The sequence below is a fragment of the Harpia harpyja genome, chromosome 1 (assembly GCF_026419915.1).
Source record: "Harpia harpyja isolate bHarHar1 chromosome 1, bHarHar1 primary haplotype, whole genome shotgun sequence".
Classification (NCBI taxonomy): Eukaryota; Metazoa; Chordata; class Aves; order Accipitriformes; family Accipitridae; genus Harpia; species Harpia harpyja.
The window spans coordinates 102,576,975-102,599,195 of NC_068940.1; the positions used below are offsets into that span (position 1 = coordinate 102,576,975).

At 40.9% G+C, this 22,221-nt stretch overlaps 1 protein-coding gene across 4 annotated transcripts in view; it reads left to right on the forward strand.

The window, feature by feature from the left end:
- Window positions 1-210: 210 nt before the first annotated feature.
- Window positions 211-22,221, forward strand: part of EXOG (exo/endonuclease G) — a 30,419-nt gene continuing 8,408 nt past the window's right edge. For 3 of the 4 annotated variants that reach the window (XR_008238204.1, XR_008238206.1, XM_052807476.1), the window contains exons 1-5: window positions 211-378; window positions 1,698-1,847; window positions 5,352-5,491; window positions 7,263-7,339; window positions 10,379-10,493. Coding sequence is in view for 2 of the 4 variants with exons in the window: in XM_052807476.1 (XP_052663436.1) it covers window positions 231-378; window positions 1,698-1,847; window positions 5,352-5,491; window positions 7,263-7,339; window positions 10,379-10,493 (630 nt within the window). In the remaining 2 variants the exon portion in view is untranslated. Of the gene's footprint in view, window positions 379-644; window positions 717-1,697; window positions 1,848-5,351; window positions 5,492-7,262; window positions 7,340-10,378; window positions 10,494-22,221 lie in introns of those variants that run through there. The other variant, XM_052807481.1, reaches the window with a different exon arrangement.

Sequence of the window (22,221 nt, forward strand, 5' to 3'; positions counted from 1 at the left end):
TCTCCGGGCGGTCCCTGTAGTCCCCGAGAGGGCGAGCCCCGCACCTTCGTTCTCCCTTTTCCACAGCTTTCGGGCAAATCCCGCTTCGCTCCTTCCTCGCCTGTCGTCGCCGCCGCGCTGAGGCGATGCCGCCATGGCTGCCAGGCGCCTGCACCGCCGCGGGCGGGCCGGCAGGGGGCGCTGCGGACAGCGCGGCGCTGCCGCCGCCGTTCCCGCCTCCGCCCGCCGCCATGGCGGCCTTCCCCCGCCACCGCCGCTTTCTGGGCGGCTTCGTCTGCGGGGCCGCGGCGGGCACCGCCGTGTCGTGCTGGGCTGCGTGGCGGCTCCTCCGCAGCCAAAGCCAGCCGGAGCCGGTCCCCGGGCGAGCCTTGCCAGAGGGTAAGAGCCGCGGGCAGAGTGGGAGGCTGGGGCGCGGCGGCCCCGTGGCTCCGCGGGGTGGGAGCGGCGGCGCCTCAGCACGGCCACGATCCCCACAGACCGTTCCCCCCCAGCCGCTAAACCCGCTCCATCCCCTCGGAGCAGCCTTCTCCCCGCTGCCTCCGTCCTGGGGTGCCCAAAGTGGGTCGGGAGGGCGGGGAGTTCCCCGAGTACCTGCGCCGGGCGGGGGGGGGGGGGGGGTAAGGAGGTTATTTGGGGATGCTGGGCTGTAACTTGCATTAAAAACACAGCTTCCCCTTGCTGCACCTGCTCACGCCAAAACGTTGGTGACATGCGAGGTAAGTGGTTTCGTGCGGCTGCCACGATGGCTGCAAACGTCCCGTGTTGCAGTGGGGAGCGGAGAACAGCTGTCCGGTGTGTTCTGGTAACGTCCCCGTAATAATATATGTTTACTTTTAAACACACAGTTCAGGTCAGGCAGTAACTAAATTTCAGGTATTGCTTCCCGAGCGCTGCCCTGGGGAGACAAGGCCAGCACGGGTAGTGGCTGTTCACTTGGGAAGACCCTGGCCCACGTGCCATGGGGGCTGGTGGGGGTGCGAGGCATGGGGAGGGGGCTCTTGGGGAGCACCAGGGCCTGGTGGGAATGAATGGTTTTTCTCTGCAGCCCGAAGGCTTTAAAAGTACTGGAGTGTTGGAAAGCAGGGGAAGAGGGGCTCTAAAAAGGCGAGTTGCTGTCGAACAGATGGCTGGAGCACAAGGAAGTCAGTAAGACAGATGTAAATATTCCTCCATGAGGGAAAAATGTTTGCAAAAAAAAAAAAAATCGCAAAGCGAAGCTTTCATTCATTCAGCAGAGTGTAAGCATTCACAGTGAGGGCAGGACTCACACTTGTGCTTAACTCGTACATCTCAGTTTATGAGGAGGAGTGTGATTTCCAGCTCTGAAGGGTGAAATGTGTGTGTTGATCTCCTGTGTCCCTAACTCCTTGTTGCCTGATTTGTCCCTAAATATCTGATACCTTTTCTTCTGAAGGCCAGCCCAGAGTGATTGCTAGGTGGATGCGTGTAGGCATTAGAGTGGATGAGTTAGTCCTAGAGCTGAGTTCCTCATGTGAGGACACGGTGAAATGCACTTTTTTGGTAGAACGGAGTTTCACTGGATAGCGCTCTCAATATTTTTTTAGGTCTTAATTGTGGTAGTAACCTCAGGTAGTTCCCTATATGGTATGTTTACATCCACCGAGATGCTTTTCTTACTGTCTTGCTTCTGATCACATTTCATCTTTGGGTGGCTTTCTGTTTATTGTTATCCTTAGAACCAGTAGAAGAGTCTCTGCTGGAAAAATATGGATTCCCTGAAGCTGGAACAGAGACCAGATGTTACACAAATCATGCACTGTCTTATGACCAGGCAAAACGGGTGCCTAGATGGGTGATTGAACATATTTCAAAACAGAAGACACTGGGTATGTAGGTATTTATTTGCTTACATTTATGACGCCCAAAATGGGCTTTGCTGTTCACAGAAGGTGGACCCAGGAGCAGGCAGGGAGAAAAATCCTACACTGATCTCTAGGTATGGATTTTTCCACACATTCACAATCCCGCTGTAGGCAGCAGGCCTCTGGGTGGATGTCAGCTTCGTGACAGTATTAAGGCTGATGTTGCCAGTGGTTTAAAAGAGATCTGTCACTGCAGGTTGGCAGGCCTCTTCAGTATTCTTTCTCTTGGTGGGACTAGTCTGGTATTGAACGTACAACATCCTGAAGCCTGCAACATATACTTGGCCCAAGGGCTGAGTATGAAAGGGAGGAATGAAGAAGAACTAGAGCTACCTTCTGGGAGAAGTTTCTGTTACAAATTTATGAAACAGTCGGTAAGCACCAGACAATATAGCTGTGTAAACACTCTAAGTAATGTTGCAGGAGGGAAGCTTAACTTACCTCTTTTAAACATGAATGGAGAGAAGATGAAGCGCTGAAAATTAAAGTTTCCTTACCCGACTCAGACTTGCAAAGTTAAGTGTTATTGCTCAAGTGCATAAAAATTGCTCTTGCTTCCTTAGCTAGTGTAGTTAGTTCTGTGGTCCAACTTATGTCAGTTTAGGTACTGCCCCATATGTGTGAATGCTTGTGGAGTCAATGCCTTTAGTGGCCAGACTGTTTCATCTACAGGTCTTAAAGAGATTTGCTCAGAATGGGAAGAAAAGATGTATGTCCATTTGTGAGATAAAAATGGAGCAAAGGGCATCAACGGTTGTAATTGTTCAAAGCTAGATAGGGCATTACCTACTCACTGCAGCCATTATTTACTTTGATGCAGTTCTGTTGTATTTTCTGATGTGCATTATCTAATACTCTCTCCCCTCTTCTTTATGCAAGACAGAGGCTCAGTGATTTTTTACTGTCAGTGGTGAATGAAATATGAGTGGTATACAGTCATTATAAATTAAGTTTATAGCATTAGTTCAGTTTTTATAAGGCAAATTATTAGTAATGGAGGTAACTGTATAACTGTAAAATGTTTTATGAACGCAGTAGCCCTCTAAATATATCTTAATCACTGTCTTCAAATTACCTTTCAAAATTAAAAGCGTGATCCTGAAAATATTTATAACCAACCCCTAAGTAGCATCATTGGTTCCACTTCTTTCTGAGAAGAAAGCAGTAATTCCAGGCTTACTTTCAAGTGGGCCTTAACAGCCAAATTGTTAAAATGATTTCGAAATGATCAGATACAACTAACCTGCAAGTTGAAATTAAGCATCTTGAGGCATTCAGCTCTGAGTTACTTCTGATAGCTACTCTAATTCAGATCTGAGGCAGAACTGTGTTGTTCGGGGTAGGTCAGAAAAACCTTCCATGTCCTGGAGTTTTGAAAGGATGTGATGTAAAAAAAATTATTTTATTGATAAGTAAGAACTTAAAAGTTTAAAAAACATGGTGGAAAGAAATTAGCTTTATGTATAAATGAGAGATACAAAACTGGCTACAGAAGAAATTAGCCGTTTTTATCAAAGCAGTTAACAGAGACTAAATGAGGATATATTTTTCCATTTTTCAAATTTAATTGATAAATTACACTTTGTCTTAAAAGTGGGATTAAATATGATTTTTTAAAAATAAGAATTCTGTTGTTTTGCATACTGATAAACTTGTCAGTGTTGCTTCCTAAGCATCAATCCTGTGTTGAAGTATCACGTCACATGCTTTACTAAAAAAAGAAAAGAGAAGTGAAGCTCCTTCCTTCTACCTGCGCTGCATAAAGATGCTCTGACCACCTCTCTGTCTTGACATCATCTCCATGGGCATATGAACAGATGGTCTGCAAAGAGGAAATTGCTTACAGGCACTGGTTTCCAAGAGATGTATTATCCACATGCATGCTCATTTTCCACCCCTTCCCTTCTTCCTTGTGGTCCTTGCATATTCGTGGGTTCTTCGGGGAGCTGCCAAGTGGAGAGCGTGTACCACACTTTGTTCTCAGTACACAGCACAAGGAAGCATAGAGCGCATATGCGCTCAGTGATAATATTGACATGACAAAAAAACCAGAGTGCATGCAGTTTGTGTGGATATGCACAGTCAGCTATAGAAGAAAGAATAATTTTAACAACTAGCAGTGATCACTACTGAAAATTGCCCCTCACGTTGTATTGCAACAGGAAGTGCTTTATGAAGTGCCAAGTTTGAGAAAATTCTCTCTGGTGTGTACAGGCCCTGATTCATGCTTAAATGAAAAGAGACTATATAATGGTCCTATATATTGCATCTGTGATATTATGCCTAAGATGACAGCCTGAATTTTATAAAGAAAATTCAGTATGCTGTAGATACTTCGAATTATATTGTCATTTGGGAAAAAAAATTGTGGACAACAGTGATGGTGCTCTAAGCCAGTTATTTTCCAGCTCTGTTGACCCACTGCACATGGACAGCTGAGTCAGCCCTTGCACGTGCCTCTGCTGCTTTTCTGGAGCACCTTCCTTAACTATGGATGTTCTTGGGTCCCAGGCCATTCCCTAAGATGGTGTCTTATTGGAGGCTGTCAGTGCCAGGATAATTCATGCAAGTACCTCCTGGCCATCACTTTTCCAGGGAAGTGGTCTGTGTTTGGGTTGAAGTGGTCTCAAAGTTGCAGCCCACTCAGAGTAACATCTTTTCCAAGGAGTTGACTGGGACTCTACACAGTGCAAGGACACAAATGCAGGTATATGGCCAGTAAATCTGGGAAGAAGTCACAGTCTCCCCAGCAAAGACAGCAGCTTAGAATGGGCTGCCATCTCTGCAACAGTTACGTTAGCTCCCCCCACAACCCTTCCCCCCAAAAGTTTTTGTCTTCCAGAAAACTTAGGCTTAGTCATTTTTGTGCATAATTCCCAAATATCTGGAAAGACAGAAGGGGAATCTTGGAAAGGAACAGGAAAGCTCTGCACTTATTTCCTTGCCTGTGAAGAACAGAACACTTAAGACTTTCTCTTAAATGGGTTTATTCTTTTACCAAGTGTAATTTTATCAAGATACACTCATTCTACTTCCAGGCTAGACTTGGAAAAAGAAGAATTACTTGTAGTAGATCAAACATAAAAATGGAACTGCAGCTGGTGAAGATCTGTATATCTTCATTGTCCTAAAAAGTGATTCTGTACTGGTTTATATCTTTAGCAATCTTGCCTTTAATATTTATCTGTATTTCTGATAAGATTAATGTATTTTGCTTTTGGTTTTTTCTCTATAAAACGGTAAGCATGTTAGAATTTCTAATATGTAGTGGGAAAGAATTTAGGACTGGAGCACACATATTTAAGTTGAATTCTCTTGTATGGTTGAGGAAAAAAATACTCAATTGAGTTTAATGTGTTGAATCCTTAAGCGTGGGTCATTTGGCAAGACGTGACAGAACCAGTTCTTTTTGTCTGGTTGTTATGATGGTTTAATGGTAACCTAATAATTTAGCGTGTTATTCCTCAGGCAATGCAGACCGAAGGCACTGTAAATTCAGACCAGATCCTAACATCCCTCTAATGTTTAGTGCTGTCAATGAAGACTACCTTGGGAGTGGATGGTCACGAGGACACATGGCACCAGCAGGAGATAACAAATTTTCAACAGTAGGATTTTTTTTTTTTCTTCCTTTTTAATTTGTGTTTATCAGTCGGAAAGGGTCAAAAGACCCTTAAAAGTAATGTGTAGTGTTCCTTTTGCAGTTTGTTTTGAGATGGAACATGATCTCATTATTGATGCACAGACTTGGACTTGGAGTTACAAGGTCTATTCCTGACTGAGCACTGTAGTATGCTCTCACAGTCTGCTTCAGGCATATAAATCGGGTGCATCCTCTGGTGACATACCTCTCTCTTCATTAAATCACACGTAGATCAGCTTGTTGGGCAGAGATGATGTGAGTATATCTTGTACAGTATAGTGGTAAGCAAGTCATCTCAGCCTTTTTTATGTCACATTGTGTACTTGTAAAATGAAGATTATAACCTTCACCAAACAAACCTCGAAAGTGTCTTCTGAAGCTCAGTGAAAGGGAGTCAGGGAATGATGACTTCATTCTGGCCAACAGGTGCTGAGATGTTTAAGGCTGGATTGGGCAAAGCAAAGATGCTGTTAAGTACTGTTCTGTATTGGCAAGGGGATTGCCTGGATGATTTAAAAGGCTTTTTCCTTTCTGGCAATGTGCATGAGGTAAATTAGAACCTTCTTTTGCCATAGTTCTTTCAGTCTATAAAATGTCTTCACCTGCCATTTATTTGAGCTGTAAGAAAAGCATGCCCTAATGCCTTGGCTGACTAACAAAGCAGCCTTGGATTTATTGGATCCTCTAGTGAAATGTGCCTAATGCAGCCATTTGTCAATTAAGAAGTAGTTTGAATTTGTATTTCTGCCAGGCAGAATAGTATGCAGTGGGGCAGAGTGACAGCTCAGTGGCATGTGGTGGATGAAAGAACCAGTTGTTTTATTTCTACTCGAAATGTCTTTGTGGTTATTTATTTATGATATCTGGGGAGTTTTTGCTGGTGAGCTACCTGTGCAGAGAGATCCTGGACCTGGCTTGAAATGCAGTGAGATGATACAATCATTCAAATACAGGATTATAAAAAATTTAATTTCACAGTTTAATTAGTGCAGGTAGTGTTTGCTCATTATCCTAAGGACTTCTGTCAGCCCCTTCACTTTGAAGAAGTACTATGTGAAAAATACTGACAAGTACAGGACCTATGAAGATTCTGGGTTAAGATCTTGGAAATTTTTTCTCCTATATTTCCCTGCATATGCGTAGTTTTTTAGCACCAGGTCGTTCACATCTGGAGATATGTGGGCTTCAGTTCAGAGAGGTTTATGACACTTTTCAAAGATGAAATAAAGCAGATGTGTAGATATTTGACCATTATGGTCTCATAAATCATTTCATTGCCTGCATGTTATGTATTTGTAAAATATTTATGAATATTTTCAATAAACCTTTTCTTGTAAGGGAAAGAAAAAGCTAGCCGTTAGGCAGTCATATAAATGAAAAGCATGGGTGAAAGCATCTTTCCATTCAAAAAGAAGAGTAGCTAGTTACTTCCAAAGACATTACAAAACTGACACTGGGTGACATAGTAATTCCTGTGCCTCTAGAACAAGACATTCTTGTGCTATGTTTCTGTCAAAAAAAAAAAAAAAGTAGATAAATTTTGCAAGGTTTGCACCTCAGTTATGCACATCTTGATCCAAAATAATTTTGTAGATGTTCTGACTTAGGTTTTTTCTGACCTTTTATGTTGATAATGTTAAGACTAAACTAGAAATGGATTCTGATCAAGAAACTTTTAAAATGTGTTTTCAGCTCTTAAATGTTTGAATGAAATTATATTATCTTTCTCTATGCAGAGAGCTATGGCTGAAACATTTTACCTGTCTAACATCGTGCCTCAGAATTATGAAAATAATGCTGGATTTTGGAACAGGTGAGAAATTACTTGTAAGTAAACTAAGGGAAAAATACCAGGCAGTGGCATAAATCAAAAATGCTGTATTTATAAAGCTTCTTCACATCCAAGTATTCTAGAGCACTTTATAGGCCATCTGTAGAGATCATAGGAACTTTCTCTGAAATGAAAGGCAGCTCAGTCCTTACAGTGCAAAAACAGTAAAATGACTACTTTTGTTCTTTATTCAATCAAACTGTAGAGGACATTTATTTAGAATAGATCAAATTACTTCTTCTGGCTGATGTGGGTAAAGGTACCAGGCTTAACATCTCTGTCCTTAAGGAAAATTCAGTAGAAGCAAGGAACGGGTTTAGATCTTGCTTTAACATCTTTTCCTCAAAAAAGCGCTTCCAGTATGAGAGTATTCACATCTCTGTATGTGGACATTAGTTCACTTTGAATTGGAGAACTGAGTGCTCCCCACTGTGTTGTGACTACTTCAGGTCTTAGGTGTTTCTTCGAGTGCTGGCTTCCAAGTAGCAGTCAGGCAGGTTCTCTGTCCCTTGTGAGCGCCGGCTAGATCGCCTTTGAGGTGAAGTGAGTGGTTGATAAATTTAAACTTTATTCACATAGGATTTTTATTCTTTCCTTCCTTTGAGCAGAGAAAAACATTAATAAAAGTAGCATTCATCCAGTGCTTCTTGCATAGGACTTAACAGGATGTTACGACTCAGAAACAGGAGGGGAAAATGATGAATTTCACAAGGATCGCTCAAGGGAAGGTTAGCAAATTTATGTACGGTATTGTACTAAAAGTCTATCAAAAATGCATCATCATTCAACTACGCGCTACTTTCCAGTTTTACAAGAATGCATATAAAATCATATGAGGCATTCAGTAAGGTTATACTGTTTTATAGACAAATAAAATGCTGTAACATTTTAAGAGATATTTTTGGTATTGTTTTAATACCTCCAGTATTTGAGCATAAAATTTCCGTATACCAAAGCTAGGCATTTGTACCAATTCAAGGTTGGAAACCCTTTTTATTTCCCTTGAGCGGGATCTCTGCCTAATCAGGAAATCATGGGGAGTGTTTGAAAATTTCCCCTAGCACTGTCAGCCCCTCAATTTAAGCAGCTGTTACCACTTTCTCCCAACCCCAGCACCCTATCCCCACAGTTTAAATACATGAACAAGGTATTTGTGCCACTTGTTTTGTCAGTCACTTGTTTAATGATAAATAGTTTTAAGGATACTGTGTTTCACATGTATTGTATCCCTTCCTGACTTCAGTACTCTCTTCCTTTCTCGTTTTTTTTTAAATTGCTTGCTTCTTGAATTGTTTTCTGAGGTGCAGGTAGACAATACAGCTTAGTCAGTTTAACAATGTGTTGTTTTTTAAAGTGGTGTTCGCCCTCCAGCCATGTGTTTTTGCTTTCCCAGTTCCAGCTCTGGTACTAGCCTGACTAGGGCGAGTCAATTCCATTTGCTAACACAGTTAAACTGATTCGCATTTTATTTTGCTTGGTTACGTTTCTGCCAGATTTGAAAATTGGATCAACTGGTGAGATGAGTGCCAGAGCCAACACAGAAGATGGAGTAGGACTGTTCAGCTGGGGCAGACAAGGGGAGCAGTAGGAAAGGGGAGAGCAGGACTGCATCTTTCAGCAAGCTATTTGATAGTAAGCTATTAGAATAGTTCAGTGGTGTGGTCTAACTGCACCTTAGTATTTATTCCTCATTCTCTTCCCACCAACATGCATGCTTCTTTCTTTCCTGACATTTAACTGTTGTTTTCTGTCTTATTTTGAGTGCAATTTCATGGTCGCTGTAATCTGATCTCTGTCCCTGCTGCCACCAAAAGCAGTTTGCTCCCTAGCTGCATTTATTCCCATTCTTTCCTTGTGCCAGGTGGTGTTTGTATTGCCATGCCGTGAGACAGCCTGAGGAGCTGAGCTGCTTGGAAGCAAAGCTGACGACAGCAGGGAAAAAATTAGCTTGTGGTCAATGCTTTTGTGTATCACATGGCAGCTCACTATTACCAAAGAAGAAAGGGCTCATTCCTGCTAATTCTGATTCGTGGGGCTCACTCCTGCTAATTCTGATTTGTGTGAGCTGATTTAACTCACTAACCCAGCACAAAAAAAAAGACTGATTTTGTTCAGGGTTGTTGACAGATGAAGAGTGCTAAAAGTGGCCCAAGGGAGAGGTATGAGGAACAGGAGTGAGAGAGAGAAGGGCATGAAACCTCCCCTTTTCAGAGGCAGCCAGGTTAGCTGGGCTCGTCTGTCTCATGTTCTGGTCTGTTTGTCCATTTGAGTGAAGGGCAACTCTATCTGTAGTAAAGGACCAACAGGTGCTCGCTGTATGTGATTTCTACAGCACTTGGGGGATTAGATCGAAAATGGGCTATATTCTTTTGTTTTATGTAAAATAGGCATGATCCAGAAACCTTCTTATTTTCAGAAATACTTTATGCTGTAAACTGAATCAATTAGTTTAGAAAGCAAAAATAATGTTGGTATTTCTGCAGTTACCACTTTATTTTTAAACAGTTTTATATTAAAGAAAAAAAAAGGTAGACTTAGTGGGAATGGCACATAGAAACTTTTCTAAGTCCTTTGAGCTACGGAAAGAGCTGTCTGTTGCAGGACATTGATTCCTTGGGGAGGAACATACAAATCCAGGAATGTGGTAAAACCTTTCAAAGAAAGAACACCACAACCTGCTGTTTAAAACAAGTATTTTACTAATCCGGAGTGACCATCAACAGTAGCTTTCTAGTCCCAAGTGTGGGACTAAGTAAAGAACTCAGATTTTCAGGACAGGTGGTAAGGCTACAGATACTGTTTTCAAACACATGCCTATCTGTAAATAAGTGAACCTGGGACAAGTGGGAAGTATGACTTGGGCCTGTGTTTAACCTTCTTTGGTTTGCGAGTCAGTCACATGAGTTTGGAGAAATGCTCCCAAACTGTCAGTAGTTCATCTTGCCCTTCATAGTATGTTTCAAAGATTATTATGTTAAGTTTTCCCAGCTGACTTTACCCTATCTGACAAATATGTTCCAGAATGGAAATGTATTGTCGGGAATTGACTGAGAGATTTGAGGATGTTTGGGTAGTTTCTGGACCTCTGACCTTGCCTCAAACAAATGATGATGGAAAGAAGAGTGTTACTTACCAGGTATGTATATTTGTTGCTGTGTTAACAGTGCAGTGGTAATTATTTATTTATTTGTTTATTTAAAATTGATATTGTAGCCTGATAAAGTTCAACATCCTAGTACCTGCAAAATGTCCAAAATGTCCAATACTAGTTGGGACAAGTTCAGTAGAGATGTTATATCTTGCCTGCACGTGAAAAGTATAATTTTAAAATAATTTGTTCTATTTAGAAAGATCTACTAAATGGCTGTTCACAGTCTGCAGTAAAACTATTTTCTGACTTCTATAACACAGGACAGTATCTAAGCAGAGAGTTAGTGGGTTTTGCTGATGTGTAGGCATTTATTCAGTCATTTACTGATGTATTTTAGAAATAGTGCAATACAAAGATAATGTGGGTTTCTCAAAACTATATAGGGTATTGGAATGCCTGTACTCCATTAATTTCAAAAGCAGTTGTTTGCTGATATCCCATATATGTTACTTAGATGAGGCCTTGCAACACAACTGAAAGACTTCATTCAAGTTCAGTAGGTTTTAGGTGAATGCAGTGTAATCACTGGTCCATGGTACTGATAGCCCCCCTTCTTCTTTTGGTCCCCCATTTTCATTACCTGCTTAAAATACTCTGAAGATTTAGGATTGATCATGCAAAGTCTCTAGAAACTGTCACTGATAGACAGATAGGAAAGGCTGTGAAGTTGAGAGGTGAATTTATTATTGCTTATCCTGACTTACTCTTTGTAAGCATGTGTTTAGACATCTGTAGGATCTAAGCATAGTAAGTTATTCGAGGGAGGGAGTATTGCCCCTTCTGTAATGAGATATTATTGCTTTTTTCAGTTGCTAGATGAAAGCTAGCATAATGCAAATAATAAATGCTGTATTTTGCGCCTCTTGAAAAAACACTTTTCCTTGAAAATAAGTACTCAGATCAACTGCACCTTCAGCTCATGAGTGATTCGGCTGTCCAGCTAGTTCTCTGAGGAGCAATGAATGAGCTTGCTATAACAAGCCCCTGTTTCAGAGGCATATGAGAGACACAAAAGAGAGATGTTCAGCTTTCAACACTGGCTTGTTTAGCGCTAAGATTTAGGCACAACTTCTTCATTATAAATACACAGCTGATTTCCATTTGATTGAACTTGGAACTCAGTCATGATAGAATGTCATTTTTCCTGTTTGCTTTTAGCGTTTTACTTCTTTAAAAACTGTCCCTTATGTCCCCACCTGCACATGTCTATAACCTCGACCATGATGAAATCACAGCTTTAGTTTGGGGTTTGTTGTTATTTTTTTTCCAGTCAGTCATGTGTTACTGTCGTGGTTTAAGCCCAGCCGCTAACAAAGCACCACGAAGCCGCTCACTCACTCCTCTCCCCCGGCCCCAGTAGGATGAGGAGAAAATATAAAGAAAAGCTCCTGGGTCGGCACAAGGACAGGGAGGGATCACTCACCACTTACGGTCATGGGCAAAAAACAGACTCAACTTGGGGAAGAAGCAAAATCAATTTAATTTACTCCAAATCAAATCAAAAGAAGGATAATGAGAAGTAAATTCAAATCTTAAAACACCTTCCCCCCACCCCTCCCTTCTTCCCGGGCACAGCTTCACTCCCGAATTCTCTACCTACCCCCTCCAGCGGTGCAGGGGGACGGGGAATGGGGGTTACGGTCAGTTCATCACACATTGTCTCTGCCACCTCTTCCTCCTCAGAGGGAGGACTCTTCACTCTTCCCCTGCTCCAGTGTGGGGTCCTCCATGGGAAACAGTCCTCCATGAACTTCTCCAACGTGAGTCCTTTCGGTGGGCTGCAGTTTTTCACAAACTTCTCTGGCATGGATCCTTCCCGCGGGCTGCAGTCCTTCATGAACTTCCCTGGCATGGGTCCTTTCTGCGGGCCGATCTTCAGGCACAGACCTGCTCCAGCGCAGGCTTTCCCATGGAGCCACGGCCATCTTCAGGGGCATCCCCTGCTCTGGCGTGGGGTCCTCTACGGGCTGCAGGTGGGCATCTGCTCCCCCACTCCTCTCCATGGTCTGCGGGGGGACAGCCTGCCATCTCCCCACGGACTGCCTGGGCATCCCCTCCTCCGGTGCACCTCCTCCCCATCCTTCACTGACCTCGGTATCTGCACAGGGGTTTTACTCACATTCCAGTCTCCTTCCACACTGCAGGTTCCCCTTCTTAAATATATTATCCCAGAGGCGCTACCACTGTCTCTGGTGGGGTCAGCCTTGGCCAGAGGTGGGTCTGACTTGGAGCCGGGGGAGCGTCTAGCAGCTTCTCACAGGAGCCACCCCTGCAGCCCCCTCCCCCACTACCAAAACCCCACCACACAAACCCAAAACAGTTACGCATATGAAAATGCAGTAATAATAATTTGTCTTTTTCATGTTCAGTGGCAGTTCCAAACTTCAGCTCTCACCACATTTTTGTGAGGAAGGTGACCAATGTGCTCATTTTCAAGTGGATAAATAAGCCGTGGTTAAAGGCATATGACCAATGCCACGTGACAAGTTAGTGGCAAAGCCAGCTTTAGGCTGGCAATGGTTCCTTGCCACCCAAAGGGAGAGTTCTGACTTTGCTATTGCCCGTTATTCTTTCCAGTCCTTTCCCTCATCTGCCAGTGCTGATGACTGTCAGATCCTTCCACAAGATGCTTAATTACCCAATGCAATAGAAAACCATCCATACTTATTTGCTTACTGGGCTTGTTTTCTACTGCCGTAGAAAGATAGAGCAGCACACAGAGGGGTCCAGCACTTACTGGTAACAGCATGGGATATGTCCAAAAGCACATAGCTGGGAGCAGGAGGGAGATGTTCCCTTTCAATAGTCTTGAGCTGAGCATTTGGCTTACTGTCATGCAGAGTGGTACTGTAAGAGTGGCCAGACTTGCACACAGCTTGCTGGAATTTACCTCCTTGTAGCTGTCAGGATATTGCATTTATTTTTTATCACCAAAATTATATATTCATCTTACAGAACAAAGAATTAAAAATCCTGAGCTGACTTGAACATGTTATAACTGGAAATTATTTTCCGGGAAGCAGCTGAATCATCTATCAACTGCATCTATCAACTGCTTCACTTTAATCTTGGTCATCATCTTCTAGTTTTTCTTTAGAGAAAGTGTTTACTTAGAAGAGAAAGATTACCTTTTCTGAAAAATGATTGTGGCTCTCCATTTTGGTTTTGAAATGTAAATTTTAGTATTCCACAGGTAAAAATAAGAGCAGGCACTGCATCTTACTGCCTTTTTTCAAAATAACTTGATACCAGGATATGGTGATGGAATAATAGTGGCACAAAATGTCCACGCTGCTTTGATACCATATCGTTCTGTTCTTGTCTGTTGCCAAGATGTCTTCATCATCTTTGGGTTTGATGACAACTCTGGTCTTTTATGAATGTTTTATCAGTTTTGGTCTTAATATAAACTATGAAGTGAAGTTCAGTGTGAGATTGAAAATAGTGGAAATATGTTTTTCATGTTTTCATTTCACAATTTGGCCACATTCATAAATCCTTTAGTCAGCTTCCTATGGTGAGAGTCATTATGTAAATTGATTTGTATTTAAGCTGTATTTAAGTACAGATAATGCTGTCTACAGGTGGGAAAAGTAAAATGTTGATTTTGTTTTGGTTTTTTTTGTTTTAAATATTAGGTTATTTGATTTGGTCCTCTTTGGCTACACTCCTAAGTGTAAATAAATACAGCCTGAGAATTGTTTTGTTATTTTGAAATCTCTTCGTGGCATAAGTTCTTGTGCTTGCCATTGAAATTGTCCTTTGGGGAGAGACTTCAGAGTGGAGTAGTGGTGTGTTGTTTTTTTGTGTTTTGTTTCTTCTTACATCAACCCATACACTTAGAAGAGGAAACACAACCTGTCAAAGCACTGGAGAGAAGTTCTTTTCAGACAGATACCTTGGATATAATTGCGGTCATTGCCGCTGATTTTGGTAGTCTGTGATTCTGCCTCAAAACCAAGAACACTAAGAGTTGGAAGCTGAACGAGAAGGGAAGGTACCTCTTGTGTGTCTTTCAGAGTGAACTCCGCTAGGTTCAAACAAGTGACTTAGAAATGAAAGGCTTTTAGTCCTCATTGTTTGGGCTTATGAGGCTGATGTGAGAAGGTGTCCTTTTTCTTTATATGCTGTTTAAGGAGAAGTGCTGTAGTATACACAATAGTGCTGAAACTCACAACCTATAACCTGGCAATGTGACTTAAGGCTAAGCTCCTTTCTAATGTTTTTCTTCTCTGAGACTAGAACTGTGGAAAAAAGAAAACACAGAAGTACTACAGTGAATATGTCTGCATTGATTTGTTTCGGATCCTCTCTTCAATCTTAGTTTCCTTGGTTTTGGCTAAAGGAGTGGTGAAATATGTATCCATGGCTTTACAGGCTGGTGTTTTTCTCATCAGACATCCAAAAAGGTTATTTTTAGATCACTATAGAGGAAAAACAGAGCATCGGTCATGGCATTGTTCCCAGTTCCTGCTTGGACTCTGGTACCATTTGCTGTTTAATTCCAGAAAGGGACTTAACCTTGAACTCCTTAGATGCCAGTGTTGTTCTATCTATTGGCTGAACTTGCTGTATCCTCAGATGTGTTCTGTCATTTCATCTGTCTCCAGTGGAGGCTTTTATTGCAAAGAGTAGATTGATGACTGTGCTTGGTGTCTGAAAAACATATTTTGAGAATATATGTAAAATAGAATGCCAACAGGAAAAATCTGTTCTGTGTCATTGGAGAGGCAGATGCAGGTTTTTCATCTTTGTCCAGATCAAATCAAAATGACGTTGTCTTGTTTTATATATTACTGTTCTCCAGTGACTGTCACTTTAGTGATTTTCCTCTGTCAGCGGATTTGGAGTTTGAAATATGAGTTTTGCAATAATTCTACTGCGTCATGCTCAATGCTCCACCCTTCTTGTTCCCAATGCCATTGTAGTAAATACTAATTTAAGAAGAATTGACTGTGGGTGGTGAATGAAAGTACAGTTTAGATAACCTTTTGTTTGTTGTTCGAAGACGACATTTTTATGTGCTTTTTAGTGACATACTATGTTCATACTGGAATCATGTCTGCTGTTTAATTTTCAAAATGGAATGACTAGGCTGGGCCAGAGATGCACAGTAACTGTACCAGAAGATATATTTATGTGTCATCTAGTTCTGTGGCAAGTAAGTCCCTGGGAAAGAAATTGCACCTCTCAAATATAAGATGGTACTTCATGGTTTTCCCCAGTCAACTTTCAGAAGTAGTAGAGGTTTTCTCCTAGCCAAGATACTATGGGGGAAGGAATCCGTGTTAAAGGAGGAAGTAAACCTGGGGACTGTTACTATTTGTTGGCTGCTCCAAATGGGCTCAAGGCTGCACAGGCAACTAACGGATCTAGGTCCATTATACATGTCCCATAAAACTTATATGCAAAGGGCTGGATCTTAGATCAGCTGGTGTAAACGACTAGAGCTCTGTCAGCCCTAAATTTAGACATGATGTACAAATGAAAATAATAGACACTGGGTTAAGATTGGAGGAGAAGAGACACCAAAGGTACAGGATAGATTTATGGGATTGCTTTTATTTAGCACTGTACCCATCTCGAAGGTTCTTTTATTATAGGAAGAGTGGTGATAGGGACTGTAGTGGATTCAGTGTTAAGTAACCTAAATGGATTCTGTGGAAGTAGTAGTCTGTCATCATGTAAATGCAGTATCATAATGCATATACACACCCTCTTTATTAAAAAAGAAGATTGGGGTGTCTGTCTTTTAGTGCCATAACTATGTATTTAGGCACAGCTTTTTTTTTTTTTTGCCATCTCTTCCTTTTTTGCCATCTCTTCCTTTTTTTTTTTTTTTTTATTCTTCCTTTCTTTTTTAGGATTGCCAAATGATTTGGCAATAGCAATCAGACCAGCCATAACAAATTAAATTTTCCTGAAGTACATACATTTGCATTTTGGAGTTCTTGGCTCTGCAGTGTTGTTGCAGATTGTTACTATGATTTGTATTTGTAGTATTTTCAGTATTGCTAGGTCTGCCTTCACACCCCTCTGTTTTTCTCAATGCCATCTGACAGAGTTCTCTCAAATATTGGGGAAAAAAAACACTGTCAACAGAATCAGTGCTGCCTAACACAAATCCGAAAAGAACTGGAGTGAAGGCAGTTAATGCTGTCACAATGATCAAGTAAATAAAATTATACTGATAGCAAAGGGAATTTTTTATACTGCCAGAAACTCTGTTTCTATACAGAATTTGGTATCAAATTATAATAAAGCTCTGGATTGTCAAACCTGGGATCATATCAGCAGGAATGGTATTATCTACAATAAAACATTCTGATGGGCCTGGTCAGTATCATGCCTCCAGTTACAGCTAAAACAAAACAAATGCCTATTCAGAGAAAGCTACAGTCTTATTTTGGGTGACAGGAATGATGTCCTTGAACTCCATCCATCAAGAAATATGACAGAAGTCTTAATTTTGTTACTGCCAGTTATAGATGGAAGTACTGTTACATAGAGAATTGTGTGTATGCTTGTTTTCAGTTCTGGTTTGCAGTATGGCTTAGTTCTAAACTCTGGTTGTTATATAGAGAGTGAAGAAACGGTTACTGGAGTGTAGAGGGAATTTCTGGAGCTATCATTTTAACATATTTGATGATGGTACCTTCTGATGCAAGGTCTCTTCAGTGTGTGCTGGCAGTTAAGGCATGATTGAACGTGATTTCTGTTTATCGGGTTCTAAGAGAATCTCAGATAATTGCCAATCCAGAGCTGTCTCTCCCTGACGAAAGGCTAGTCCCTTCTGCTAATTCTCTTCACGGTTGATTTTCATTTTCTAGTCACTAGGTGGCAAAATACTACTTTTAGATTCATGAGTCCTTTCTTTTAAAAATTATTCCTACCCTTTCAGAAGAAGATAATTTTCTTGCCACTCTGGGAAGCTGTAACAAGTCCCGTATTAAAATGAAAATATGATAACATTTGTGTATGTTTTAAAATTTCTAGTAAGAGTAACACTCTGTTTTCTTCTAATATAATCTCAAGTGTTCTGCCATTACACCATATATATTCCTTTTCTCCTGTTTATGTAAGAATGGAATTTTCTTTCTTATAAACTCCAAACTGTCATTTTTAGGGACTGCTTTGCCCCGTATTTGTCTGATTACCACCATGAAGGTGACATTAGTTAATGCCATACACTTAAACTTACCCTAGATGCCATTAGCAAATGTCTTCATTATTTATTGTGATACTTAAGCAGTCCACAGATATTATCAAATTTGTCCTTCAATTTTAAAATCCACGAGCAAGAACAGTTTAATGATTTGGCCAAATCGTGTGGAAAGCCAAGCTTAAGACAAATCACCATCCAGTAACTTAGCTATGAGACCAAGTTTATCAAAGTTCACTGAGTTCTCTCTGTTTTAAGAAATCATGTTACTTCTGCCCTTATCTTTATCTGTCCCTGTGAGCTCTCTAAGTTTGTATAACTGCTTACCAACACATTTGTTGTTTTGGCAATATGTAAACATCTCTAAATGTCAGGAATTGCACACGTTTTAATGGCCCGTCCTCGTGACAGCTGTCCACATTTAATTGGGCATTGAGGAGTATAACAAATTTATACACACCTGTGGAATGTCAATAACAATGTCAATAATAATAAAAAACAATAAACACTATGCTGAAAATGACATTATCATAATGTTGTATTATTAGATGACACCAGTTCAGTTGTAGGCCTTCAGCCAGCACCAGATCACCAAAGAAAACAAGAGCAAAGCAGAAGTGAAAGGAATAAGCAGCTGCAAAAAGTTAGGGCAATGAACATTTTTATGTTGAACTGATTCAGACAGCAAAGAGAAATAGTATGTGAAATTTCACATTGGTTTCCCAAATGATGATGGGAAAGGAATATATTTAATGCTATAAAAAGAAAGCTTTTAACTTGAGTGCTTTTTTTTTTCCTGTTATGAGGCTGTTGAAAATTTGAAAGATTAAGCAAAATTTTATAGGAATAGCAAAATGGAAATTTTCAAAGGATTACACAAAAATTTACATTGTGGCCTGTTACCAACATGGTGTGAAAGCATGTGGGACAGCAGTGATTTTCAACACGCCGTTGCTGTACTTTCTTGCTTGTATTAGTGCATGGGATTTTTTTTGAATCACAGATACTATTAAAAACTGCTGCTCTTCTCCAGCTGGGACAGATAGCTGTTTCAGGCATTGATTGCTGAAAGATCATCTGCTGCCTGTGGATAGACTAGCACAAATCAAAGTCAACATCTGTGCATGGATAATCTTAACCTATTTTCTATTCTGTTACAATAGGAGCATATGCTATCTGCCTCTGTTAGGCATGCATTGAGATAAATGGGATGGTGCAGATCAGAATAGTGATTCAGACTGCTGTAGTTAGGTAGGAAAATCCTCTAGGTGGCAATAGGAAATGAATTGTTGAGTTTGTTTTTCCTACCTATTGCTTCTGCTGCAGACTTCACTTCTACAGAATCATGCTTCTTTCCCTGGCTGTTGAGCTGTGTGTGGGGGACGACTCTATGGAAACATTCATCTGCAGCTTCTGTATCTACTCCCATAAAAAAGGAAATCGTGGTATATTACAGAGCATAATGATGGAAGTATTATGGCGTGCTGTAGAACCGCATTTCCTTTTTTAACAGAAATCATTGGGTCACACTGGCTGCATAAATTGCTGGTGATGCATCCTCTGCATGGTTCACATAAGTGTTAAACTGCAGAAAAACCCATATGTATTCTTTGTCATGCATATTTACTCTGTCAGAGAAATCAGGCACCCTCCTTTGATTGTATTCTCCTCTAGCAGAATGAGCTGGGGATAGAACTTTTATGCCCTGTTTTGAGTAAGGAAAGGACACTTGTGGACTCTGGCCATTTGGCATCCTGGAGTTTGTTTTAATCACTTTAACAGTATTAGAACTCAGTGAAGTAATTACAGAAGTAGTTCACTGCTATTCAGAGGGCTAGTATAAAGCCTGTGCACTACTTAGATTTTATTTAAATCCTCAAAAGAGAGCTTATGTGGAACTGAAGTGCTACATAAATTACATGTATGGCCATTGCCTGTGTAGAGTTGAGTTGTATTTAGAGCTACATTTCTCAAAAGGCCAACTCTTCCTCCATTTTGAACTAGTCCTCTCTTTCCTTCCCTCCTTCATAGGTTCATATACTGTGCATAAATGTTCATTATTTTTGCATAGAATATATATATTTGCATAATATCACATAAGCACAGGGTCTCTTTTCCCTTAACACCCACTTCCAGCATTCAGCATTTCCATTTCATACCTAACTGTTCTATGTGCAGCTCTATTCATTCCCCAGCCTTTCTATCCACTCACTCAGTCCTCAGACTCAATCCCCTGTTCCCTCTGCTAGCTCACTCAACATGCATTCACCTGTTCATTTTACATATGCCATATACCCCCTAACTGGAGATACTTGTAGCAGCTCCATCTGCGTGTTCACCCTTCTTCTAGTCTTTTATACAACAGAGGATGCTGGCATGTGTATGTGTGTGGGAGGTGTTGGGAAGGGGAGGTAGCCAAGCTGAGGAGGACCTAGTACATATACATGTGGAAAAAAAATATGTGAAGAGGCCTGGAAAAGGCTGTGCAGGCCATACTGCACAGGAATGCTGCAGGTGAGGAGATTGTTGGGCCGGTGACAATCTGGGGAACAGGGTTTAGTCTCACTACTGCTTTCTCTCAGGAGGCTATGGCAGCTCCAGGGTGCAGTGCAGCTGTGTACAGCCTCTGCCTTCTCTTCCACCATGCCCTAGGAGTGTGCAGGAGGTGGGCTGCAGTGCAGGCTCTGCAAGCCCCCTGCTTCACAGGAGAAAAGGAGCTCCAGCCTTCTGCCCTCAACAGTGTCAGTCACTGCCTGCACTTGGGTGAATACGGAAATGTGAACCCCCTCCTCTCCCCTCAGAGCTTTTCATGCTTCTTGGCTTCCTGCCTCTCACCACCAATACGTTGCAGGTACTCCCCAGTTTGAGTGCCATCCATCTCAAATAGGTTAAACTCCCAACACCATTCATTTTGTAATTCAGTTTTAACCCACCAGATAAAACAGTGCGTTGATGTGTAGTTTTTAGTATATTTTAAAATTACCTGTGCATTAGTCAGTTTTATTTATGCAGTTGATCCTGAGGGGCTGTAACTCTGGTTTCACCCACAATGAATACTAAATGCAAAGTGCTTTGACACTCAGGAGCTCTAATTTCCCTATCAAGACATCTGTCGTCGTTGAAAGGGGAAGTAGATTTGGCATAAGGCATTTATTGCTTACTAGTTTCAATGACTGTTAGATGTCTAGGCAGAGCTTTATTTAGGAGAAGGTTGGTGGCATAAACAAGATAATTTTTGTAAAAAAAAACCAACACAGCAAATAAAGTTTAAGCTACAGCAAAGCTGTTAAATAACCTAATTTAGGGAAGGGAAGGAAAATATTCTGTAACAGAGTAAAGAAATCTAAGAGCACATGTTTGCCAGAGTCAGTAGTAACGTTACTACTACATTATTGTACAAAACATTAAAAAACTTCCTTTATCAGAGGTTTCCCATTTTCCTAAAGGTACTTTCTCTGATTTTGGTCTAACCAGTAAGACTTAAAAGACCAGTCACTTAAAAAACTGGCAACAGAAGTAGAAGACACACTTCAAGCACTGAAAGAATTCATAACTGAAATGAGTTAAGTATTGCAATAGGCTGATGTGAACCTTGGCTCAGTAGCCACAGGCAAAGTTTAATTTTAAAAATGTATTTTCTTTTCAGAAGTGCTGAATACTCTCAGAATAAAGCATACATGGGAAGTGTTTCTTTTGTGATTAAGTTATACCGAATATATGATTGGACGAAGCATGTGTGAACTGATATACTGGATTAGTTTGTAAAATACTTTCAATTAATGTGATCGGTTGTGGCAGTGAAATACCTGCTTTCTTTGAAATTGTACTTTAACTGTATCTAACAAAAGCTGTCACAAAAGCAAAACAACCAGTCTTTGCTTTTGCAGGTATTGCAAATACTGGAAATAGTACTGAATTACTAGATTTTATGTATAAAACAAGATGCCTTTGTAGTTTTTGTAGGGCATCTGCAACTTTTTATTCTGTTGTCATTAGAATAAAAGTACATATTTTAGAAGAGTAGTTTTACAGAAGAGTTATGCAAAACTCGTATTTTCCATGTGTGAGCTTGTTACACTTTGTTAGCATGGCAGATTCAGTTCAGCAATATTGAAGAAAAAAAAAGCCTAATACGGTGCACGCATGAGCATTACTTTTTGAATACTGGAGAGATTACATTTATCATCAATAGGTATATTCCCTTGGACCTACTCCTCACACAGGGTGGGGTGTCTACTGTATACATATGTGTGTCAGCTTTTAACAGGTTTCAGTGAATTCAGAGTCCTGATCCTCCCCTCCTGGTGCTTCAGTTAAATTCCTGGATCCTGGTCTGAGTGACACAGCAGGAAACCCAACATGTGCAAGCTCTTAAGTTGAACCATAGTGAATTTATGGAAGAAATAGGTGCATTTTCTTTGCGTAGACTTCTCTTCCAAGATACTGAGTCACTGAATGTACTTCTTTATATGCAGGTCCCCTCAAAAAAATGCTTACTTAGGTAATGTAGCTTTTAAATACAGCCTGTGTTATGGTTAATAGAGATACAAA